The 26,804-nt window shown below is 37.4% G+C and overlaps 1 protein-coding gene across 2 annotated transcripts in view; it reads left to right on the forward strand.

Annotated features, from left to right (window-relative positions):
• LOC124154000 (guanine nucleotide exchange factor DBS-like) overlaps window positions 1–24,450 on the forward strand; it is a 43,513-nt gene extending 19,063 nt beyond the window's left edge. The window contains exons 13-23 of one of the 2 annotated variants that reach the window (XR_006863810.1): window positions 338–562; window positions 1,219–1,458; window positions 3,731–3,916; window positions 4,250–4,441; window positions 4,659–4,823; window positions 8,567–8,791; window positions 10,125–10,423; window positions 11,619–11,697; window positions 15,211–15,348; window positions 18,209–18,329; window positions 19,310–19,396. Coding sequence is in view for 1 of the 2 variants with exons in the window: in XM_046527467.1 (XP_046383423.1) it covers window positions 338–562; window positions 1,219–1,458; window positions 3,731–3,916; window positions 4,250–4,441; window positions 4,659–4,823; window positions 8,567–8,791; window positions 10,125–10,423; window positions 11,619–11,697; window positions 15,211–15,348; window positions 19,310–19,445; window positions 21,957–22,090 (2,019 nt within the window). In the remaining variant the exon portion in view is untranslated. Of the gene's footprint in view, window positions 1–337; window positions 563–1,218; window positions 1,459–3,730; window positions 3,917–4,249; window positions 4,442–4,658; window positions 4,824–8,566; window positions 8,792–10,124; window positions 10,424–11,618; window positions 11,698–15,210; window positions 15,349–18,208; window positions 18,330–19,309; window positions 19,446–21,956 lie in introns of those variants that run through there. The other variant, XM_046527467.1, reaches the window with a different exon arrangement.
• The last annotated feature ends 2,354 nt before the right edge of the window (window positions 24,451–26,804 follow it).

The following is a 26,804-nucleotide window of genomic DNA, read 5'->3' on the forward strand; positions in this document are numbered from 1 at the left end:
AGATAACTACACTTTACAATGCATTGCTCAGATTTTTTAACTTACGAACAAGGTCTCGTAAAGTATCTTGCTCGTATGTTGAGGACTTAAAATAAGCATTTAAGTTACAAAAACAGCAATGGTGGATCTCAGGGGTAACATTTGACAGAAAGCACATTTATTACTTTTGAGAGATCCTTGAAGAATTGATCCTTGAACAATCCCCAGCCCATATTAATTAGTCCTTGATCTGCAACTGAATTGTAGGCTGGTATTCAGGCCTCCACAGTATTCATTCATAAATGTGAGGAATGGCATGATGGTATTTCATAGATGTGGATAAACTAATGTATTTCAGGTAGTACAAAGGATTGAAGATGTTCACTTGATGTGTGAGAAACGGAGGGTCAGTCTGAGAAGGCTGTCTGAGAAGCCACCGCCGAGGCCTGTGCAAACGGTCACCCCAGAGCCTGGGGTTCCCCTGCAGCAGCCTATGGCCCAGTCTTGGTCTGAGGATGGGCACCTTCTTGGTGCAAATCCTCAGCAGGGAGGCAAGGATCAACGCTTGCAACTGTGTACAAAGGTTAGTTCACATGGTTTCCATTATAATGTTTATTGGGAACAATGATAAATTTGCTTTCAAACTTTGTGTATGAACTATGTGTATAAGAAAAGAAATCTTTGTGTGTTAGTAAGCTCCAGGGATGGGAAAGTACTAAAAAAATGTCACTGTTCTCAGTAACAATGCTTATAAAAATCTGTAATTAGTTACAAGTTTTAGTAACAACTTTAAAGAGTAACTTGTTACAATTAAGAGTATAGTTGCAGTTATTTTTTGGAATATTTTTAAAATTGACACTAAAGGCCTGTGCACCACAATTGGATGAGTTTCGTTGAACTATTTAGCTACTTTTTTAGAAAGGAAGAGAACTGTCAAATTTTGCTTTGTGCATTTTTTGATTGCTTTGTGCATCAATGTAGAAACTCGTACTTTGTGGGTCAGAATGTTACATAAGGCTAGATGCTATCAAAATGTTGGTGAACACGTGGCTTTGGTGAACACTTGCAGGCTTTTAAGTGAGACTGTTTGAGTTGTTCTTTAATTAATGTTTGATTTATAGCTGTGAGTTTAGTGTAACAAATACAAAGAAGTGTTAAGACCCCTCTATTCATTTTGAAACACCTGGGTATTATGTACTAGAATAATTGGTGGGCTCATGTGTAACTTCTTAATTTTAGGACGGTGGTGCTGAGGGAGAAATAGAGCCTGTTGTGGTTGAGTTAGACAATGCTCAACCGAACAACAATGGACTTGACTCTTCCTCGGGTGCTGAAGTGCCATCCCCTCCACCTTCTTCCTCAGCTACCTCAGTAGAGGGCAGTGGATCAAATAATTCTGCCCGAAAATGTAACAGAATATTGGCTGAGCTGCTAGACACTGAGAGGATTTATGTTTCTGAGTTGGCTTCAATTTTGAAGGTAAAGGTGAAATTTTAATTTGTGTGCTTGAGTTAAGGTGCGTTTACACTGTGTAACATGTTATATAAAACAAGTAACATATGACATGTTTTAGGAAAAACTTTCCTACACGAAGCGGGAAACGAAAAACTTGTTGTATAACACAATAATTTTTTATAATAACACAATAATTTTTTTTACAATAATTTAAGTAGCCTGGGACATCATAAAAAGTAATGTCAATGCCAACCCAACAGTTCTGCCAGATCAAGTTACAAATGAACAAGGGGAAATTACTACAAACCCCATTGAAATCTCCAATGCCCTAAACCACTCATTCTTGCATCTTCCTAAGAGGGTGATTACCACCCAAAGTGGAGCTACTCTCGAAAACCATAAAATAAGTAGCTCATTGTATCTTAAGCCTTGCTCAGAAAGAGAGTTGTCTCTCTATATAGCCAAGATAGGAAAGAAAAAGTCTGCTGACATTGAGGGAATAACGGGAAAAGTAATTAAAGACTGTGAGTCCCTCATACGAAGACCCTTACTCTCGTTAGTCAACCAGTCCTTGTCAGAAGGTGTATATCCTGATTCCTTGAAGGTATCCAAGGTGGTCCCAGTGTATAAGAACAAAGACAATAGAAATAATCTGCAAAACTACAGGCCAGTATCTATAGTGCCACAATTTGGTAAATTATTTGAGTATGTATTCTGTAAAAGGCTCATTGACTATCTTGATAAGCAAAACATAATATCACTCCATCAATATGGCTTTCAGCAGGGAAAATCGACAGAATTGGCTCTATTTAATGCAATTGATAATATTACACAGGAAATAAATAGTAAAAATAAGGTAATGGGGATATTTTTTGACATGAGCCGAGCCTTTGATGCTGTGGATCATGACAAATTGCTAAAAAAATGTGAATCAATAGGTATTAGGGGCATTCCTCTAAATTGGCTTAAGACATATCTTCATGGAAGAAAACAGAAAGTAGCATACAGGAAAGATGGGACAGTCTATTTCTCCTCCACGTTAGAAGTCAAAAAGGGTGTACCACAGGGGTCAGTATTGGGTCCTCTTCTCTTTCTAATATTCATCAATGACCTACCTAATAAAATTGTAACCCAAGATAATAAGTGTGTATTATATGCAGATGATGTAACCATCTTATCAAAAAGAAAAAATCTGACCGCGTTAATTGATTCCAGTCAATATATAATAAAATGCATGCAAACCTGGTGTGATGTCAATGAACTAAGGCTAAATGATGATAAAACCCAAGTGATATTGTTTTCTGCTGGGCACAGCCCAAAGGACAATGATCTACTGCAATGTAAAAATAATTATCTTAATGATATGGAATGTGTAAAGTTTCTAGGAATTTATGTGGATAGAAATATGAAGTGGGATGCACATATAGAGCACCTATGTAAAAAACTGAATACAGTGTTTTATCTTATATCTGTATTAAAGCATAGTGTAAGCCAGTATGTTCTGAAAACCCTTTACTATGGATTATTCTACTCAAGAATTTCATATGGAATTATAATATGGGGATCTTCGCCCCAACTTCATGATGTGTTTGTTATACAAAAGAAATTTGTGAGAAGTATGTGCAAACTAAAGTGTCGAGCTCATTGTCGCCCTTTTTTTAAAAGCCTTAAATTACTCACTGTACCTTGCGTATATATATATCAGAGTGTCATATATGTAAAAAGGTATAAAGGTTGTTTTACTATGAATAATAGGATACATTCCTATGAAACCAGGAGATGCAATGACGTTCATGTCAAACAATCGAACCTAGCTCTGGTATCTAGAGGGCCTGAGCTCATGTGTACAAAATTGTATAATAACCTACCTGTATATATTAAAAGTATAGAAAATATTGATGTTTTTAAAAAGAGTGTCTTAGCTTACTTAATAGAGAAGTGTTTTTATAGTATAAAAGAATATCTTCAATCTGAAATGTAACATTTTCTTATGTGAATTTGTTAATTTTGACGTGCCCTATATACTTGTTTTATGATTGTATCATGACATATAGTATCCTTTGGGCAAATAAATATTATTATTATTATTATTATTATTATTATTATAACACAATGTTACATGTAACATGTTACACAGTGTAAACACACCTTTAGAGGTCCTCATCCTTTTCCTTATCATGATTACTTGGTCTCATCAAAAGTTGTTTCTATGCATATTTTTGTGATATTACTTAGATCACCATACTCATGATTTGTTATTGTGGCACATAGTTGTATTTATTGATCATCTCCATAGGGATACAAGGATGAAATGCTGTCTGCTGAGCTGCAGCCTTTGGTCCCTTCTGCTTTATTTGGAAAGTCTGATGTCTTGTTTGGTAATTTAGAAGACCTTCACCGATTTCACTCGGAAATGTTTTTAAGAGACTTGGAAAATTGTATTTCTACTGTTGAGCTTGTTGGATTATGTTTTGTACAGCGGGTAAGTAACACTTTTCTGTTCTTTGGTGTTCTGATTAAATGAAGCCCTCCTCTTGCGGTTGGAAACAAATATGTATATTATGATTCTGGGGTCTGATTAGTATTATGGTTCATTAATATGGGTAGTAGTATGTATAATAAATCACCACCTTTGTCAATTTTGTGCAGTGATCTGAGATCATACCTCTTATAACTTAATAGTATATACTTTTGCTTCCCATTTATCATCATTGAAAATTTCAACTCCTTATATTGTCTTCTCTTCTAATGCATTACTATTCTAATGGATGTACAGTGTTTTTCAAGGTGACTCTTGTCTTATATTTCTAAACAGAGAGAAGCATTCCATCGCCTTTATAGTCATTATTGTCAGAACATCCCTCGTTCTGAGGCCCTTCGGCATGCTGTTGGAGAACAGAATCCCTTTTTTGTAGAATGTAGACGTCGCCTTGGTCACCGATTGCCATTAGGAGCATACCTTCTGAAACCAGTTCAAAGGGTGACAAAATACCAACTTCTGTTGAAAGTAAGTTTCATATTTCTGTAAAACCCCTACCTACTTTGTTGTTCTACCTAGTATTTTTTAAGTGTGTGATGTCAAATTTAGTAAGGAGAACTCGATTATCATTAACTTTTGAATGTGAGAACCATAACAGTGATTCATTACTTATGTTTACTATGAGTTCTAATTTTCTTTGCTGAAAAGCCATTAGATGCATATCATTTTTCCATATCTCTTGTAGGATCTTTTGCGCCACACCTCAGACTGCAATTCTGATGCCGAGGAAGGAGAAATTGTGAGTCAGTACAAAGGTCACAATGAGATTCGAGAGGCTCTTGATTGTATGCTGGCAGTTTTGAAATGTGTTAATGACAGTATGCATCAAATTTCAATCACTGGATTTTGGGTAAGTTGGTTTTCATAATGGTGTGATTTAGGCCTAATGGTGTTTCATGAATTTGACATTGATGCATTCTTATTTGTGAGTCTATACTGAAGAGGGAACTCAAGAATATATGGATTTAGTAGCATACTTGAGGCCCATAAATTTGATAAATGAAAATAAGTTGAAAACTGTGTAAAAGTCCTCTAAACAATTTTTTGTTAGTATCACTGTTTTCATGTGTTGTCATATCTTCAGGTACAGAGTTCAAACTTTGACACTGCATGCATATGCAGTGTTCACAATAGGAATTTTCACTAAGGGAGTGGGAAGTATAAGGGCAGGAGGAGGAGGTGGAGTTAGTGGGCATATAAGAAGTAGGAGAATGCACTGAAAACAGCTTGTCACTGTCAAGACGATGAGTTCTTTTGTGTAGCAAAATCTCAGGTTTTTCCCAGACATAGTCTTATGCTTTTCTTCTTGGAGTGGAGGTTTGGAAGCTATTAAATCACTCCATGGTTGTAAGATTTCATGCTTTTCTGGCAAATTGGAGTGATGAAATCTACTTTGGCTCTTTACTGGGTAACCGCTGCCAATGTTTTGTGTAGCGACTTGTTATCTGGAAAAATTTATAAGGTTTAGAAGAGGTTTCATATCAATACCATTTGCTGACCAATGACCAAATCGAGGAATTGTCTAGGGAGAAGGACATGACTTCAGGGGCCTACAAATGCCCTGTGAATATGGCGAAGTATACATGGGAGAGACAGGGCAAATTATTTCCACTTGGACAGCCAGAGAAATCAGTGGTGGTTGAGCATAGCCTCAGTCAGGACCATCAGATTAAATGGAATGTTACCCCTGTTCTCTGGTGCACAGAAATGTTTTTGTAACGCTTGAGTATGGAAGTGATATAAAGAGGAATGGAGGGGAGGAACTTTAACTTGCCATTGTAACTGTACATTGACCAACATGCTATGAAAAAACAAGTACAAAAGGTGCCATCATGTAGAATATTAGCTTTATTAAAGTTATAATATGTATGTTTAATAAAATTATAAAAAATAAATAAAAAAATAAAAACTCAGTTACCCCAGCAATAAAAATTGAAGTTTTCAAAAACAATTTAAATGTAAAAAAATCATTTGTTGCCTTAATAACGTCGACTAAGTTGAGCTCAAATACGAAAAATATCAAAGTGATTAAATAAAAAAATTATACTACATTAACATAATTTGGGGTAACTGAGTTACCCCGCACTGTCATGGAAGGGTTAAAACCACAGAAAATTATATTAGTATAAGATGTTACTAAAATAAAAATATTTTTTCAAGCAAATAATTTTAAAAACTAATAAAGCTCTGTTAACACGTTCGCTGCCGGGCCCGAATTCTACTGTCATTCCGCGTGTGCCAGGCGAATATTTTCGAACCTATTACCAAACGGCAATAACGATATTGAGCCTATCTCCGGGTGTTACTAATATTTCTCGGTATATTTGGACTCATTATGTGATGCGCTATCGATTGTAACTTTAGTCACGTGCGACGCCATAGGGCGTCTCCCCACTTTTGACAATGCCTAAAATTTGATGAGACGCCATTTGGCGGCTCAGGCCATTGGATCTTCGTTCCAACGTTTTAGTGTACACTCAAAAGCTATGGTTGAAAATACTGTTAAAACAAATTTTAATTGTTGATTATGCTTTTAATAATATTTGCTATCGTATCCGGAGATGATTAGTGCAATGATTTATACTTGGGAGGCTTGGGTACGGCTGATCCGGAGAGATCATAAATTTTGTAGAAACACGTTTGGCTTTACTGAGGGCAACTTTGCGACTCATCGTCTGCAAGAATTATTTGTAACATCCACGACAGCCAACACGGGCTTTTCTAAAATGAAGAAACAGCGCTAATATCTAATAGTGCGAAAAATACTAATTCTTGATTTTATATTATGATAATTTTATCCTCTAAATTACCAGACTTCGAAGGCTTCCTTCAGTGTTATTTGTATTTACCAGGTAGTGCGTCAATTTTTTTAGACCCTATCAACGGAATCCCGAAGAATATGCAGCCATTCTTCTATAATTTATCGTCTTAACTACTGGAGAGAGATCATGTGGGCACCTGGATTCCGTGTTTCATTCCACAGTATAAAAGCATTAACAATGCAAGTCCCAAAAAGAGCATCATCGGCCACCTTGTGGTACCACCTTACTTTTTTTCGATGGGTGCAGTGATACAACGAAAGGGTCTCAGCAATGTCAATTCCTCCCTTTATTTTTTTGTACTCAAACACCATCTTTGGCTTAGTAACCATGGCCCTCTTCGATTTCTTTCCCCGTTGGGATTATTTCCTATATGATGGTGGTGGAGATCATGAATACGTCACGCTGATCTTTTCATTTCTTTACCGTTGCTCCACAAGTTTTTCATAGCACTGAAATGCCTTTCAACAGCCCTTTCCGATTTTTCCTAATGGTACCCACAAAATGAGACTTATCTCACAACATTTCTTTCCATAAGCGTGGGATGAATCAAATCACTAGAAGTATCTAAACATTACAGCAGGAGTAGGGGTGCCGACTTACAAAAAATATTGGGGGGGCCCAAACCGGGGACCCTGTCTCTGTAAATTTTATAAGTAGTGAATTTTATGTTTTTTAAGCATTTTAGAATAGTCATATGATCGACATTAGAACCCTGATCACTCGAATCGCTATATCTGGACACTCCGGGGAAAATTGACAAGCATGAACATTTTTTCCTCACATCTGTAACGAATTTTTGGGGGGGCTCGGTCCCCCTCAGGCCCCATGGAGTCGGCGCCACTGAGCAGGAGTTATTAGATTGTGAATAAAAAAATGAAATAAGGAATCATACCTGTATTAGAAGAAGAAAGATTACCTGACTCTGAGGATTCATACGACTCCTCAGACACCCTGAATTAGCGGTGTCTCCTTCAGAAAATCCTTCAAGGTCGTTGGTGGAAGCCGAATTGTCAGAATGAAACATATGCTCGATTTCTTCTTCGTTAAAACGTCTTTTTCCCCCAATAATGCGTGACGGAGTACACATGATATATTCACTAAACTGGTTATCACTTCCGTATCGAAGGCACAGACACAGAGAATACATTTGGTATACTGATACGCTCCAAACTCGGTTAGGTACGAGGGACAAGTGAGGGAAGGAAAAAAAACGAAAAAAGCTCTGCAAATGTAATTTGAAACATTGTGTGGAGATATAATACCTCGAGCTTCCACTTGAAGCATAGAATGATATAGCCATTGAAAAATGGCACTCTCGAAAAAAACATGAGAAACCGAAGACGAAAAAAAAATGAAATTCGAGCTGAAATGTGTTACCAATACCCTCCCTTCACAGAAGATAACATTGTCTCGTCAGTGCATAAGGAAATGTAGCTTAAATTTCAAGTTCTATACATCGCTTGATGATTCAAGGAAAACGCTACTTTGACGCCCATTGGCGTCTCACTAGTAGCGTCCAGCAGCTATGCGAGACGCCATATGGCGTCTCACTAACTCGAATTTGAAGTTATGTGAGACGCCCTATGGCGGCGCGTGGCAGGGAACGTGTTAAACTTTTCTTTTTAAAATTTTGGTTTCATTCACCTTTTCCTTGGTAAAATGCTACAACTTGAACAACCATAGCTCCTTCTCCACTAGGTTTGATCCTGGATATGCCCTTGTTTTGGTATGTGCATCATCTCTACCATTTTGTCTTTTTTTTGGGAAATAGGGAAGTCTCGCGGAGCAAGGTGAGTTGCTTCTTCAGGGAGAGTTTGCAGTTTGGGCTGAAGGGGGTGCCAGACGCAAGAGGGATCGTTTAAGAGACCTTCGGCTCAAGCCAATGAGGCGCTACCTCTTCCTCTATGAGAGGTCGTTGCTCTTTTGCAAGAAGGTTGGTGGAGGAAGGAGAGGGCCAAAGGATGAGCCCACATATCACTTCAAAAGGCACCTCGAGGTGAGATGGCTGTTCATTCATTTGTAGTCGGTCTTCTGCCATCCTATGAATGGTGTTTTCCATCCCTCCCTTTTCTAAGCTGGTCCCTTAAGTTTCATGATGTTCATCTTCCTCAAGGGACTTTCATTCAATTTTTGCTGTCATTTTACGTCTCAAGTAATGCCTGGTACTGAGTAAAATAACATGGCATATTCACCGGGCCCTTCTCTGATGCTTGGTGCTCCACAGTTCTCTTTCCTTTGCTATATTTGGTACAGCTTGTCTCTCACTGTATCTGTCCATTTTATGTTCAACTGCCTGGACCAGGTGTCTAAGGCTACAAGACTTATATAGTCAGCTTTTCCAATGATATCTGGATGTGAATTGATGGCAAAGTTCTGAATGCTGAAGTTTAAATGTTTTTGAGATAACCAGCAAGTGAAATTTTTACTTTATGTTATTGTCTTTGTTGGCATTGTTTCAGGCTTGTACTGTCGACCACAGTTTTTATTCAGTTACAATGGAAATAGTCAATATTGTTTTTGGCTATGGATCACATTAATTAATTGTATCCCTTGAATCCAGGAAATAAGAATTTTGTTCATTCTGTATACCCCCGGAACTATCTTAGCTGGGTCCTTCCTGTGATCCTGGCAGTCAGCTCCCTTCATCCATTGTGTGCAGTCCATTCCATACCCATTTCGGACTATAAAAAATAATTGGTCCTACATTGAGAGTCAAGTTATCAAATTCTGCTACCTTGAATGAAATTAATGTGTTATCTTTTTTTACAAATGCAAACATTCCATTTGGTATTCATGCCCTTCCATATTTATAATTTTCTCTATTTAATTTCAAAATTTCAATTTATGAACTCCATGAATTGGCATACTTCAATCATACAGAAGCTAATTTCTGCTCTCACCCATCCATAACCCTTATACATACATAGTGCCAGCGGGCTGATCTACTTACCCGTTTTGTGAGTGGGAAGAGTGCCGCAGGCCAATCTATCACCTGGGAGTTTTTTACACTCGTGCTTTTAATTTTTTCTGCTCTGTGTAGCTTTTGAAACTGTTTTTTGGTATCTGTCATGCTTTAAAATACCTGTAATAATTGAGAGCATATAAAAAATTAGCTTCAGAATATTTATATTAGGCATTATATAAATTTTTAATTGCTAACCTACTAATGCCAAAAAAGCCCTGGGATTCTTCAGTACACCAGGCAAAATTGGCTGGCACTGAAGGGGTTAATCTGACACTTTTGTGGAATTCAGTGGCATGTATTTTCTGCAGAAACTGACCTCATTTTGTTTTCTGAGGCTTGATTTGTTGCGTGTCTGCTTTTTCAGATGTCCCGGATTGGTTTGACAGAGAGTGTCCGTGGTTGGAAAGGTGGTGGTGCAGATGAGCGAAAATTTGAAGTTTGGGTCGAGGGGCGGAGGGAAGTTTATGTGATACAGGCGGCGTCGCGCGCACAGAAGGAAGCTTGGGTGAGAGCCCTCAAGCGTCTTCTGCTCTCGCAGCTGCACTTCCTGCGTGGGGAGAGCATGCGACGGCACTCAGGGATACAGCCGCACACGGCACCTCCCCATATTGGGGTCAAGGACGGAATGCCCAACGGCACCTTTGGGGAGGGCGGAGATCAGAGGTGAGAGTTCCCAAAAGAATTGCGCTACTTATTTTATTGCGGCTTGAGTAAATACATATCAACTGTTGTACCTCGGTCTAAAAGTGTAGCAAGCCAATGTATTGGCTCTGTAAAGAACTGTATTACCGTATTCCTCCAAATATAGTCCCCCTCTGAATTTTTACCCCCCCCTAATTTTGTGGCTTCAGTTTCGGGAAAAATTTTTAAAATTGGGTTTGAATATAGTCCCCCCCTTTACTTTTATCACGGGCATTTTTGGGAAAAAGGGGGGACTATATTCAGACATATACGGTACTTCTTTATCATACCACGCTTATCACAAATTAGTGCTGAATATGTGAATTAGGTGTTTCATTATAAACTAATTTGATTTATATGATGAACCAGTGGTGTAACTATGGGGTGGGGGGAAGAAGGGATAGATCCTCCCAAAGCCTCTGAGAAATTTAAAAAAATATTTCGAACTATTGTCTAGTTTAGACATTAAATAACTGCATCTGCTAAAGTTAAATTTTTAGTTTCAAAATGATGTAAAATGAATTTCCAGGCATGTAATTTTTCAAAAATTTTCCCAGACCTTCCGTTACCTGGGAGGGGGCTTGCCACCCCGGGCCGTCCCATCCCCCTCCAAAGCATATTCCTAGTTACGCCTCTGTGTTGAACTATTATAAGCATCAATTTATGGAAGGATCTTATATTCATGATATAATTTTTCACATTTCCATATTTTTTTAAATTGAATTTTATCAGATGATTCTGTGGCAAAGCTAGGTGAATAGTTAATTAAATTAAATTAAAATAAAATATCATAAATGTGATTCAGTTCAGATGTATCTAATAAATGCAAATATGTAGATGCCTCAAATAACCAACGTCCCACATTTTCTTAAATTACCCTCAACAAATACACATACCTCACAAGATCTCTTTGGAAAGAGACAGCTCTGTGAGAGATCTTATGCAACAGAAGCCACCAATTTGTATATATCAGGATTCGCATAGCCTTTAAAAAATTTTTGTGTAGTCTGCATAGATAGTAGATGGTATTTGTGAAATCTTGGCCCGAAATCTCCATGCATTTTTTTAATCTTTCTGAATGAGAGGACGTTTGTATTTCTGTCTATTTCTGCCCAATCGGGTGGATTCAGTTAGTCCTTAAAATGCTAAATCATATCAATATTTGTATACATTTCAGACCTCTTCATCATACATTTTCATGGGAACATCATGCATCTGAAGAAGAACCAGACTTAGAAAGTGAGGTCACACGGCAGGTAAGTGAATTCATCACGCTCTACCGTCCGTGCCAAAAGTATGGAGACTCAAGTTTGAATGCCTATAAAAACAGCTATTTTTAAGATTACTTTTTTTGCAATATTGTGTGATGAATATGGTTGAAAAATTTATATCCTACTTGATAAATACATACATTAGTGCTTGAACTAAGTTTTTTAAGCCTTTCCAAGTAAACCTCAACTTTATACATTTTCCAATGTTAAACATGCTTTACTAACTTTGCCAAATTTATATATGTTATTGAGTAAGGCTCTAATAGTGTTAATCTTAACTTTTCTCTGTCTCCAACTATTACAACAATTTTTAATGTACTTTTTATGAAACAAAATTTTCTAAGAAAATTTGTTGCCCATACCAGGTGAATTTTGATGTTGCTGTCATTGGCTAATTTTTGTATCTATGCACATACATTATCAATTGTTTAACATAATTTGATAACGATTGATTTCATAACGATTTTTATATTTTTACGCGAAGATATGGGTGCCAATCGGTAAAAACAGTGGCTGTCGGCACCGTGTTGTTGCCAAGTGATGGTGCAGCCAGTGCCCCTTGCTTTGCATAAAAATGGTCCTGCCATGAGGGCTGGCCCGGTAGAGTTAAGCCCCTTAGTGACCCTTATGGTGAGGGAAAGTGCCCAAGTGCAGGATACCCAGGTCGCAATAAAAATTTTGGGTGACTGTTGTAAGTAGTCGAGCAATGGCCAAATATTTACAAACGTTTTTCCCACAGTCACCGAGTAAAACGTACAGAAACGTTCCTGCAGTCTAAGAGTTAATGTAAATTGCAGCCCTTTTCAATGACTGGTAATTGATGAATATTGAAGTACGTATACAGTACGCCCCGTTCCCACTCAACCGTGAAACCCTTAAAACCGTGAATAAGCCGTGAATTTCGTCTACCGTGAAAAAACCTGCTAAAAGCTGTGAATTTTGTCAATGCACCTTAAAAATCTCTTAAATTTGATTGTAGAACTACGACTGAGAGATGAAAAGAAAAATCGATATTTCGATCATGATTTAAGGTCGAGACACGTGAGGATGCTGTCCACCCGTTTATCTGCACACGTAAATTCGAAGGGCAGTAATTCCTCTTTGTGCCATGACGATACATTGACCTTAAGCCTGTGATTGGAAGACTGGTAACCAAAGTGTTCATTAACCCTGGCAAAAAATCAGACACTTCTTCCCTTCCCTGCCACCCTGCTCCCTCTATTTTCCCTCTCGCAACCTTTAGCCGGCCCTGAATTTTGCCAATGATAGGTGACGTGTAATATTTCAAACCCTGTCCGTGAACGGCGGTGAAATATACAAGAATTGCCATGAGAAAAAATTCCACTGGACTGGTAATGGAACCACGAACCTTTGGCTTTTCAGGCCACTGTGCAGACCACTACGCTATCCAGGTTCTTTAATTCTCATGGCAATTATACCGAGGCTCATGGAACTAGGTGTTAGGCCCTCGCGGTCTATCAAGGATGGCAATGCGAGGGAGAAAGGACTTCCGGAAAGCCAAAGATAGGTGATGTCGTTAGAGGTAACACTTTCAGTGCTGCGTTTTCATTCATGGCGTCTGTCGCGTTTTTTTTTTTAACTTTTAGTTAACTTGAGGCCTGTGATTGTTACGTGGTCAATATTTATATCAAAACTGGATTTTCTACTGACCGTAAATTTGACGACATTTAAACCGTGAAAACCTGAGAAAAAAAACGTGAATTTTATAATTTAGTTAGAGTGGGAACCCTGGTATAAAATCTCTTTTTCATTTTTCCCAAAATACATGGTCGAGTTGCCTTCAAAAGGATTTCAGGGTTCCCCCTCAACTGTGGAAACCTTAAAAGCGTGAATAAGCCGTGAATTCAGTCTACCGCGGAAAAACCTGGAAATAGCCGTGAAATTAGTCGTAAAACCTTAGAAACTTCTCAAACTTGATTGTAGATCTACGATTGACGGATAAAAAGAAAAATCGATATGTCGATCATATTCAAGGTCAGTCACTCACAGACATTGTCTATGCATTTATCAGCACACGTATATTCGAAGCGCAAATATTGGGCTGTGTGCCATGACGGCACACAGACCTTAAGGCTGTGATTGGAAGACTGTTAGCCAAAGTGATCATTAACCCTGGTGAGAAATCAGACACCTCTTCACCTCCCTGTCACACTCCATTTTCCCACTAAAAACCTTTAGACGGCCCTAAATTATCTACATCTACATAATACCCCGCAAGCCGCCTAAAAGGCGTGTGGCAGGGGGTGTTAGGACACCAGCCGTTTACAGCTATTAAAAAAAAAAAAAAAAGAAGAAGTGCTCTAACGAGGTTGGGACAAGCGTTTATTAAAGTCCTTTATTGTTCGGGGGAAAAACGAATTCTTATATCTATCCGTTCGGCTAAAAATCTCTCTCAATTTATCGCTTCTGTCGGACCTGGAAATATAGTGTGGCTCTAAGATTATGTTCTCTGTGTCGCTCTTAAATATATCCATTCTCAATTGCTCAAGCAATCTAAGCCTAGCGCGCAGCCTCCGAGTCTCCAACGGCTCCCAGCCTAATTCGCTTAACATCTGGGTAACACTGTCTGTACGCCCGTAGCGGTTTTTGACGAAACGCGCAGCCTTCCTTTGTATCTTATTCAGCTCGCGGATTAAGTCTTTCTGCACTGGATCCCATACACTCGCTGCGTATTCAAGGTGCGGTCGGACGAGAGCGAAATAGCACCTTTCTTTTACTTTCTCATCCGAAAATCTTCCCACAATACGCTTGACGTATCCTAATTTCTTCAGGGCTATGCCGCAAATATTCTTTATATGAGTTCCCCACGTGAGGTTCGACGTTATCGTAACTCCCAGGTACTTCACTTCGTCTGTTGCCTTTATGTTAATGCCATCCACTGCATAAACATTGTTAGTGTTGGACGAATTCCGCAAAAAATGTACCGCCATGCATTTGCTCAGATTAAGTTCGAGTCCCCACTCTTGACTCCACAATTGAACGTTGTTTAAGTCCGATGATAGATTTCCATAGTCAGAGTGATCACTAATTTCGCGGTAGATGACAGCGTCGTCAGCAAATAAACGTATTTTACTGCTAATGCGGGAGCACAGATCGTTAATGTATATAATGAACAACAGGGGGCCGATTACGCTTCCTTGTGGAACACCTGATGTAACTTTTACAACATCAGAGCTAATTCCGTCAAGAACTATTTTGCTAACGATAGGTGACGTCATAAGAGCACTTTCATTGCTGCGTTTGCATTCCCGGCCTTCATCGCGTTTGCTGTATATTTGTAGTTAACTAGCGGCCAGTGATTGTTAAGTGATCAATATTTCTTCCTAAAATGGCTTATCAATAGACCGTGAATTTGACGTAATTTAGACCGTGAAAACCTGGGAAAAACCGTGAATTTTACAGTCAATGCAATCGTGGGTTTGTGTGGATTTGCAATCCTATGCTGAATGAAAATATTCTGACATTTTTTTAAACTAGGTTCGTCTCTTGAGCTGTGATGGTGAAAGGCGAGTTCGTAAGCTTACAGATGGTGATGGTGAAGATGAGAGTGGTTGGTGGAGTTCCGACTGCAGTAATAGTGAAGATGACGAAGATCCTTTCCCAGAACCATCCGAGGTTAGTGAATAATCATGTATAATCTTGATATCTTCCATGTTTATGGCTCAGTGAAACTATACCTCTGCAAATAGTCATCAACATGGAACTTTGATGCTGAGTTAATTTGTTATTCTTCCATATGCCATAAATTTATCTTTAAAAACATATTAATCTACTCTCTCCCAAATATTTGAGCATTGGTAAAGAAATTGAATTGATAGAGAACTTCCGCTTGGAGATATGGGGATAAGCTTCCTGAAAAATTGCTTTTCAGAAAAGGAAATTCATTTTGCTCTTTTAGTTAATAATAGACTAGCACTCCTAATGTAGTGTAGTCTCACATTATAGTATTTTTAAATGATTTTAATCTTACTCACTGTCTTATGTTCATTCGAATTTTCAAAAATTTTCTTTCTCAATATATAATTTATTTTGCATGATTTATTTATGCGTGAGTTTTTTGGTATTCAATAGTCTTTAGGTAGGAGTATTTATTAAATTTTTGAGGACTGATATTGTGTAAATCGATTGTTGTAGTAAAAGTGGGTATATGCCAGGCTGCTTAAATTGGATAGAAGTGATACAACTTCATTGAATACTATACCTTGCTGGATAAATTACGACCTATCTTTCAAATCTTAGAAATAGTAGGGAGATGTTAAACTGGGAACCGAGCCTGTGCGGACTAATTAGTCATTATCTACTTAAGAGAAGCGTGACATAGAGGACGACTTTATCAATAATTTATGGTGATTGTATCTTGTTAAGATGTTTCTTGCAGTACATTGTTGCTAGTTTTTGGTACTGCTTTTGATAGCAATGTCGCCAAATGGCTATAGTAAGCATTTTCTGCTGTGTAATGAAGAAGAACTATGCATCCATGAAATAGCGGCAGATTCATTGATTTTGGAGTTATCCAACTTTATTAAAGTAGTGAGCAGTATATACATATGTAGTATTCTTTTGTCCATGGTTAAATATAATCCGTCACACAAAAATTTACTGCAATATGTAAAATCCTTTTAATGTATGATCAGGTAGTTAGCTGATTTTTACTTCTATTTTTCTTACCTTGCACCAAATATATGATAACCGCACTTAATTTTAGTTTATTGTTTCATTGCTTTAGATTTTCTAGAATTTTCATGCTATATAGTGGAAGAATTTGGTTCTATCATTTTCATCATTGAATTATTTTAAGAAATAGGAAGGTTTGATGCTCACTGTACTTGAAAACTAAAGTGAGGTTAGAATTTATAAAATAACGTCAGCCTTTTGAGAAAAAATATTTTTACGAATATCTCAATCTTTACTTTCATTTGGCACCATATGTTTGCTATTAGTATTCTGTGTACTCTGGTATTTTATTCTTTGTTGATATGATTCTCCATATCCCCCTTGACTTTTATTCCTCAGAGTTGATCTTGTAAAAATGTAGTGTAATTTTTTGTTTGGATATTAAAATGGGTTCACGTGGATTTTTAGCGCTGTGATTCTTCGTGGATATGATTCTCGAAATTCCCCTTAACAAATATTTCTCTGCAATTCTGGCCTTGTAGAAATGTAACGTAATTTTAAGTTAGGGGGTTAAAATTAGTTCACATGGATTTTTAAGGCTGTGCCAATTACCAAGCATAAATTAAGGTTTTTCTTCCTTTATAAATGCAGGATAAAAAATTTATATATTAATTAGAGATAAATTGCATGTAGGTGATTTCAGAGAACATTATTTCAGGGCGCAAGAATCGATATCGCAGCTAACCGTTAGTCAGTATTCACTAAGACAACAGGGGTAGTTTATAAAAAGAAACATTTCTAGTGAGAATTCCTATGAAATGTCTAGTTTTCGTACCTCCTCTAGATTTTTCCTCTACATTTGATATTTTGAAGAGTTGGGTGCCCTTTTGTAAAATTGTTGAATGGATTAGAGGATGAAGCTGTAGTTTCATTGCCATGGTACCGATAGTAAACCATTTTCTCCCCTAGACATTGCTATTACTGCTGCACATAAAGCACTTGATACTGTGGAGTAGTTGAAGATGGAAGCTCAGCAATGGGCAATAAATGAAAAAGCATGACATGATTGCTGGTCTGTGAAGGTGGTTCCTAGGTTTGAAATATCAGGACATGGTTAAGTGTGCTTTTTAATGACGTAACTCTAATAATGATGGTAGAACACAGTATATTAAACGAGAGAGTTAACATATAAGCGATTCTTGGAATGATCTCTCATCCTGCAAGGTTTTAAATAATGTGGCAGAGCAAATCTAGTGAATGAAGTGACTCAAGATTGTTTTGGCTCAGCATGGAAGGTTTTTGTAATTGTGTTGTCCATATTTTCTCTATACATATATATTCGTATTGTGCTCTCAAAATTGATGGCATTTGAAGACAAGTTGGATATGGGTAGTGTGAATGTTAATCATCCTACGAAACAGATCTAATTCTTTGGGGAATTTCCAAGTTTTCGGCATAAATAATTCAACATAGGCAATCCTAAAACCATTCAAATTTAAAAAAATAATGCTCATAAATATGCATTTATCACTCGGGTAATAATAAGACAGTTTGAGGTCATTAAGGTAGTACATAACTTTTTCCTGTTTTATTTTGAGTGGATAATTTTTTAAAGCATTTTATTTTTGATTAGTTTATTTTTCATTTTGATTTAAATGGTGATGGAACTCTTCAGAAGTGTTTTATAATTGATGGCCATGCTCAACAGTGGAAAACGCCCATTGCGCAGAGAAAGGCTCAGTTACTTCATTGCTTTGTCGTCATGGGGCATCTTTTTCACCTCTTTTGTGCCTATGATTTGCTGCCTGTGCCTTGCTTGCCTGACATTCATAACTGAGCACTTTTTCTGATTTGACTCTAGCCGCCAATCCTAACACCACAAGGAAATAGCTGAGATCTCTCACTAGAGACTGGTCATTAATCTCCCGCAAACCACGGTGTCATCGCCTGAGAGTCTTTGCTTTGCTACCAAAATAATGGAGGTAAGAGTGATGGTCTGTGGTTGACCCATAAAAAAAAATACCAGGCTACCTGGCACATGAATTGTGTGGACAGAGGACATTGCCCAAAGAGCGGAGAATGTCTCACCCAACTCACTATCTGTGTGTAACATGTACCTTTTTTTGTTCTGAATTGATATGTCTTGTGTTAGGTGGAATATCATGCCCGAAGCTGTAAAATAAGCCATGTCATTCTTTTTTTAAATCACTAATCCACTTTTCATATACCCAGGCATGCAGTGAATGTATCTTAATGCCCCATTTAATATCAATTTCTCTCGTTTATTTTAATTTTTTTTTGTTAAACATTCTATGGTTCAGAGCAAGAGGATTTTGAATTCACTCTAATATGTAGAAATTATAAATTTTCTCCCATGTCCATGGAGAGTGCTGAAACTGGTACTAAAAAATTTGTTTTCTTGGAGAGTATGGTGACTCTAAAGTGTTATTAAGGCGATATTATCTCAGTAATTGAAACATCATTTTTATTACTATATTGAATTCTTCCTCTTGTTATTTACTGTAGAAAAAATGCTTCAGATGATTTCCAACCAATAGTATTAATTACTTATTAACAAATTACTTATCAGTTTGCAAGTCTAAAATACAATTTTCACCCATTTGCATTGGAATATTTCCTTTATTTTATGGACTCTTTCAGCCTGCTTGCCATAAGTCAAGTAATGCACTAAATTTTATGTAGTGAATTGTGAGTGCAGTATGTGTTCACTAATTATCTTTATTGTTTTTTTATCACTGTGTGTAAAAATCAAGATATATATTGCTTTTTTTTGGTCTTACGTCACTCAGTGCCTGTTTCCAATAATGAAGCAATGTGTCCAAAAATGAGCATGGTATTAATTTTGTAATTATAATAACATAATAACATATAATTACACATATATCCCTTTCGTCTTCAGGGTATCTCATGTTGTGCTTCCTCTTCTTTGTGTCTTCTCAAGGGTGTGGTCTCACAGAGGTACGCTGCACTGGCTGACTACTGTGCGGTCGGTGGGTCTGAGGTGTCCATGAGAGAGGGGGACATAGTGCAGCTTCTGAAAGTGGGCTGTGCAGGCTGGTGGTATGTTCGAATTCTTGGTAAGTGGCTTGAGTGTGATCGTTTCATGTACAGTGAGTCCTCGTTCTATGTCACCCCGTTTAACGTCATTTCGCGATAATGTCACGAAAATTTTGAGATCGTCATTCGTTTATCGCACCTTCGCTTCGCGATAACATCAAGTGTTTTAAATTTTGCGCGAGAAAAAAGGTGAAGCGGCAGGCTTTGCAGGTTGTTCGTTTTGTGGGCGGTTATACTGTCAGTCTATACAAAGTGTAAAACGGTGTGTTTATTGTTAATTGCGATTACAGTTTTAGCAAATTTTCTGCTAAATGAATTCTTAGGTATGTTCACAAGGTTTTACTTGGTACAATGGTTTTCAGGAACCTAAATAGTAATTTCAAGGTATTTTTCGGTGTAGAACTTGGAGTTTTTGTAGTTTTGTTGTCACTGTTTTCACCGTGTTCACAATAATTTTGGTTCCTGTCACTGCGACGATGTTTCAGCGATGATGATGCCCAGGCGATGCTCGCCGGGGTGACCACCATAGTGAAGCCAAAAAGCAAATGTGGGAAGATACAAAAATGGAGAAGGATTTTAATGCCATAGTTTGGCATTCCCATCGTAAAAAATGCCCCAGATATGATATGCTAATTTTTTTTCGCATAGGAATTGTGAGGTCTCGGAGCCGATATTCACTTTTTACATTATTTCTTATGGAATATTATGTTTTGATTAACGTCATTTTGTTTATCGTCACATTTTTCAGGAACGGTAAGTGACGTTAAAAGAGGACTCACTGTATACCTGCTGTAGTAAATATTATACAGTAGACTCTCATTATTATAAACAACCTTATTGGAAAGCTCTCGTTATAACGAAGCAAATCCTTGGTCCCAACGAAACGGCCTATCCAATCCATTGTAGAAGAAACGCTATTACGAACGTATAAACCCCAGTCCTGGTCCTGCTGGCTACAAATTGAACTTTATTACGAAGTTACACAAATAGGCAACGGCATTTAGGTGGATATACACTACAGTGGTACCTTGAGATACGAATATCCTAACACACGAATGTTTTGAGATACAACATGAAATATTCTAAAATATATTCCTTGAAATACAACGAAAAATTTGATTCACGAATTTTTGATGTGCGATAATTGCATAAGCGATCCCTAGATGGCAGAGCGTTTGCTCAGCTTTCCTCCCGCCACTTCTGCCCGCTATGTCCCTCTGTTTGGTTGTTGACACCAGAGCCCTCTGTATGGCCACCACAACATTAAATTAATTAACATATTATGTGTGTTATTACTCATTTATTTATTTACAAATTGTGTATATTATATGTAATTTAACTGTGTTTTGGGTTAGTTTCATACCGCTAGAACGCATTAAAATATATTACATTATTTTAAATGGGAAAAATTGCTTTGCGATACGATTTTTTTGACGTACGACGATGGTCACAAAACAAATTAAATTCATATCTCAAGGTACCACTGTACTCTACATTGTAAGCATTGCGCTACGTTTAATTCAATTAGTTTTCAATTAATTCAATTAATTACATTAATGGTTCCTTTTTCAGTAGGAGATACTTCAGTATGCACACAACATCATGTGATAAGCTTCATTCGTGTAGAATCATGGTGACCCATTCATTACTGCTCGTAAATTGGATGTAAAGTACATAAGTCCTCTTCCTACGAATATACGATTTACGAAATTTCAGAGACACAAAAATTGGAAAAGTTCAAGCGTGCCCGAAATTTCAGATTTGGCGCCTTTCGAGTTGACTGATGCTACGTATGGTGCAAAGGAACTCGCACTTTGGGCATAATCTGAACAAAGTATCACTGATTCTGAGATGAAGTCAGGAACTGTTCAGCGTTTCGCCCGTTCTTCCTTCCTGTGGGCAGCGATTTTTTTTTTCTTTTTTGGCTCCGGCTGCGTCACACGCCCAGCTAGATCAGTTCGTCATGATAATGGGTTCACATACAATTGTAATGCAGTGTTGCGTTATGCAGGATAACTGCAGTTCTTGATGTCTTGCATAGCTTTATGAACTAAAGATTCCTAAAATAAACGTTTATACAAACTTCGTTATGACAAACTTCTGGTTTTTCGGTCCTGTGAACTTCGTTATAGCGAGAGTCTACTGTAAACCCTTTCACTACTATGCCAGAAATATTCGGAGTACAAATAAAATCAACAGATTTGGGCGTTACTTGGTGGAATGATGAAATACATATTCATGGTGAAACAAAACTCAGTACTATTCCACAAACTTTTATTTTAACAGTCTACTAGTTTCGACGTTTATACCGTCATTATCAAGACTAACAGCAATAGCGTACAACGTCCATCCTTATATACCCAACAATTGTGTGAGGGAAGGAAGGGAACTAAAAGAGGAGGAGCATTGTTGGTTGAATTGAATTCGGAGTACGTTTCTTGATGTGGGAGATGAAAGCCGAAAATATCCGTCGAGGATTTTCCTACACAGATTGAGTGAGCGTGAACTGAGCTTGTTTCTCTCACCCTCAGGGTGTCGGCATGAGGGATGGGCTCCCTCTGCTTACCTGGAACTGGTCTCTGGAGCTGCGGCGCGTGCCGCCCGCTCCTCCCTTGGAGCAGAGGCAGCTGAGTCCCTTGCCAACGCCACTGGTGCTCCGCGATGAGGAGGCTTCGTACGGCCCATCATCGGTTTGAACTTCCGCCTTCATTTCTCAGGATATAAAGATGGCTGGCAGTGATAGCACTGCGGGTTGTGGCCCTGTGCTCTTCGCCTCAACTTCACTGATTTCCCACCATGGTGTTGCGATCCAGAATATTTGTATGTAAATGTACAGTGTACATAATGTAAAGTGTCTGGTTTAAGAGTGCATTTGTTAACTGTTAATATGGGATGTACCCATATATTTAATATATATTGGTTGCAACAGTAAGTAATGACCACGTTATGGCTTACAAATGGATAAGCAATAAGTACAAACTGTTGAATGTTTATGAAAATTTCATGCAACTGATGAGTTAACAATATCCCTGAAGGATGTACTGTTGGAGACTGAAGTCCATTGACTGTTGCTGTAGAGAGCATCTGACTTGATCTTTCTCTTAATGTCTTTTCAATCATTCGAGGCACTCTTTAAGGTTTCCAAATATCATAAATCTTTGTACTGTATTTAAGTATTAACCTAGCCACCTACATTTTTCTTTGCCATTGTGCCATGAAATTGATATTCCTTTTAAGCCCATTTGTTGGCCTTCCTGTATTTAACACTAAGAATCTCGAGCTGGGTTCTTGAGCGCACAAATGGAGAATGAATAATGGTTCATGGTGAAAGTCTTTAGCTGTGACTTTGCAATGAACAGAACTCATTTTTTACTCATCATTCTGAACTCTAAGTGTGTGAGGGACGCTCCAATCCTTTTTTAATAACTTCACCAATCAGCCAAGAATCAGCGGGGCACTCCAGTGAAAGTCTAATAAATGTGGTACAATAATTAAAGATTTGTCTCGGTTAATGAGTGGCAAAATTTAATGCTCTTTTGAAAGCATAAACTTTCGTGGCCCATATTCCATTTTAGCAATTGGTGATAAATTGACTAAGATCCATTTTATTATTCCTGTTAAGTTTTGTGTAATATATATTATTTAGGAGATAATTTCTCACCATTGCTACACATTCCTTTTTTGTTGTGATGGTTACTAGCATTTTATACATGTTGTTTCTCTTAGTTTTCTTTACTCGTTGGTTTTCATCTATTTTTAACTAAAGTATATGTTGATTGGGCACATGGTTCTTCCAACATAAGAAAAGGATTGAATGTGACCGATTGATTCTTCTTTGTTCTTTTGAGTGCAATTAATAAGAGTCAACCGTCGATTTTTGTGACAATTGATAATATTAAATTGCTTAGAGATGCCAAAAAAGAAACACCACCAAGTGATTATATATGATATTGCCCACATGTCATTGCCATTGTTCTCAGCTCTGAGAGTTTCCCTTTTTGCCCCCTTATTGCAAGTCTAACTGTTGCATCTTTCTGGATAGATAAGGATAGTATTTTAAGGAAACTCGCCAGTATAGAAATCCTTCAATGTCGTTGATAATGTTTTATGGGTGTGCCCTCGTGTACGTATTATTTACGATGTTTAGTGGCTAGAAAATTTGGCACTCACTCTGAAAAAGTGACCAGCAACCTCCAGGAAATGTTGGGCAACAATCCCATTGAGCATGCGGGGCACACCTAAAAACCATCATCAACAACTGTAATGACCTGTGAAAGCTTCCTTCAATATGTTTACCTTTGTGGACGTTTTTCATTCTCTTAAGAAGAGAAATTCACTCCAACTATACCAGCCTCATCTAACTGATTTATCGCAAGGAACCCTCATAGTTTTTCCAATGTACAGCTTGACGAGGTAATTATGCTGTACCCTATAGAAATGATTGCTTGGTACTTGAAGCTGAATGTATGAAATTTTTGTATTTTACTGTTATCTCATGTCTGGCAAAAGTACAAGCAAAAATTTTAAAATAGCGATCATTTGTTCTAAATAATTAGTGCTGTAAAAAATATGTTTATATCCATGCTAGCATTTGCTTTGGTGTGCATTGTGCTCACCTTCAAATCAAGCATTTATAATCGGTGATACCTGCAGCAAGTACAGTTTTGGTGGTCTTTTGTATTTGTGATGGTTTTATAAGAGAATTAATGTCAAGCAGACATGGCTGGGCATCAGGGATCACACAATATCCTAATTTGCTTGCACCCGTTCTATGTCCCTTGTAATGTAGCAGCATGGGCATGCATGGAATTTCAGTCCAGGCTATGCAAGTGAAATGGAGCTCGCCCTCACTTTTATTTTATTCTATAATTGGATTGCATATGGCAAAGCTATAAATGTGTCTATCAATAGACTTTCAAGGAATTGGGAATGCCATAGTTGTCTCAGCAAAATTTAACTGCTGCAAAAATTCCCCATTGGAAAAATCATTTGCCTTGACCTGGATTTGAATTAGGATCCCTCAAATGTGTGGAGGAAAAAGGTGCCTTGGTAGTGAGATTGGTAAAACTCCTTACGTAAGCTTCTGCAGGTGATTGTTCATGAAGATAAAGGTCTTCTGGGCTTGACTCCACATTGGTACATTTCTTAGGACATCAGTTGCGCTAGGGTTTAGCACTTGACCTCTTCAACTTAGTGACTTGAAGAATACAAGTGCATCCCCGGCAAAACTCTCATCCGAAGAAATGGATCAAGGTGGAGTCCAGCCTGGAACCTTCAGGTATTAGAACACCTGGTGCAAATTTGCGAGATCTGGATTGTAATCCCGGTCAAGGGAATTGAATTTTCCATTGTGGAACTCACTTTAAGTGCAGTTTCTGGTGACTCCATAGTGTTTTTTCGCTGCCTAGTCTTAGCTTAATAAAACTGCTGGAAGGATTCTCAGATTCTGGATTACATACTGTGTTTTTCCGTTGTTATAAAAATGTTATTCTTATATTCATTCTTTCATAATCGTCATGTTAAATTATGGTACAATCTGTTTAATGGTTTATTACTTCCCAGCCAATTACATTCATGAAAGTTTCTTGGCCTCTTCTCTAAATTAGAGAATTATTAGCTGCCTTTTTTTGGAGTAACAAATTGTTATCATCATCAAGTTCCTCAATCATAAGATTGGTAAACTTGCAGCCTTCTATTTCTTTGTAGCAGAGTTTGTGTTGAAAAATTGTTTTAAAGCACATAGGTTAAGCCATTCATGCAGAGATGAAAAAAGATCAGGAAGAACTATGTCCGCTGTAGTGTCATTTTTAGCCATGAGATATGTTGGCACCATAATTAAACATAAAATGCCATAGATGGAGCTCTGTTCCTTAAGATCTCTCGACACTGCATTTGAGTTTTGATCAAGATTTCATTGAAAAATTACAGCAATGTCATGATCATTGCCTGCCCATTAGAATAAGAAGCTTGTTCTCTTAGCACCTGCAACTGCTACTCCTCTCGGGAAAGCTACCAATAATGTTGCTGTGTGCATAATCTACGTACTTTATATCTGTTCTGATTTTCTTATATATTTTATTAATTTAAGTTAACAATATTCTCCGTCAATTTTCATGCACAGTGCTACTAAAATCATTTATTTTATGGTATATGATTTTTGCTAGGCTTAGTTATGAGAGGTGGTAAATCTTTTTTATGTGACATATGGATCTTAATCTTATTCTTTCAGCATTTTAGTAGAGTGCGTTAAACATGGCTGCCTTGGCTAAAAGCTCATCATGAAGCGATGCTATTTTTCTCATTCACTCCTGAATTTAAAGTAAACAATGCAATTTAATACTTTAAAAAACACCACTCATTATGCATTTTGCTTTTTTTCCTATCACAGATATGCATGAAATGCTTTCTGAATAATGAGACAATATCCTATTTAGAATCCGTCTTTGACATGTAGTGAATTGTTATGATATGGCCTTATCAAGGTTTAATGTGCTTATTAGTCATTAAAGGTGATTATTAGAGCTGATTTATCAAATTGCAATAATACATGAATTATACCAATTACCAATAGTGGGCAGTGTAAGTCAAATAATGTAAATACATAATGTCCTGTATGAATAGATTTTTTTTGACTTGGTATCTATTTCTATTTCTCACTAAAAATTCTCACCTCTTGCACGAAAGCATGCTGTACATACCTATATACTGCACGCATGTTCTTTTTTAACGGTGGAACTAATGGATTCTTAAGCATTAAAGCTAGTTTCAACTCTTTATGAAGTGCTATAAACTTGTATGCTCATTTATCAATGATATCTAAATGAGCTCAATCGTTGATAAATCAATCATGGTAGATGTATTCTGTTGTATCTCCTCACTCAATGTGTACAGTGCACTACATGCATTTTGAGATGATTTTCAGTCAAGTTTTTTTATCTCAACCATACTCTGTATCCCATTCTATGATGAAATAATTCTGACAGTTTGATTCCATTGAGAGTCATTGAAAGGAAGCATAGAATTTTTGATTGAGTGCATTTCACCGGAATATTATGCCGCTGTTTTTCGCTCATGTACTCTCCTTATGAACTCTGGTATCATATTATCCAACATTATTAAGATCATAGTTATTCTATTAAAGTTTTTGAATTTTTTCTTTTGAATAAATTTAAACACACTTAGTAAATTTTCACTGAATTTATTTGCTGGTACGATGCGTTTCGATGCTAAGGCATCATTCTCGAGTACAAAAAATAAGAAATGGATTTTTTGTTGTACTCGAAATATGCCCAAGTATGCCAAAATAGCCAAGCAAAGTAATAACTCCATGCCTATGATGCTATGGCTGTAATTAGTAATGTTTGAGTATTTCCCATATG

The sequence above is a fragment of the Ischnura elegans genome, chromosome 2 (assembly GCF_921293095.1).
Source record: "Ischnura elegans chromosome 2, ioIscEleg1.1, whole genome shotgun sequence".
Lineage (NCBI taxonomy): Eukaryota > Metazoa > Arthropoda > Insecta > Odonata > Coenagrionidae > Ischnura > Ischnura elegans.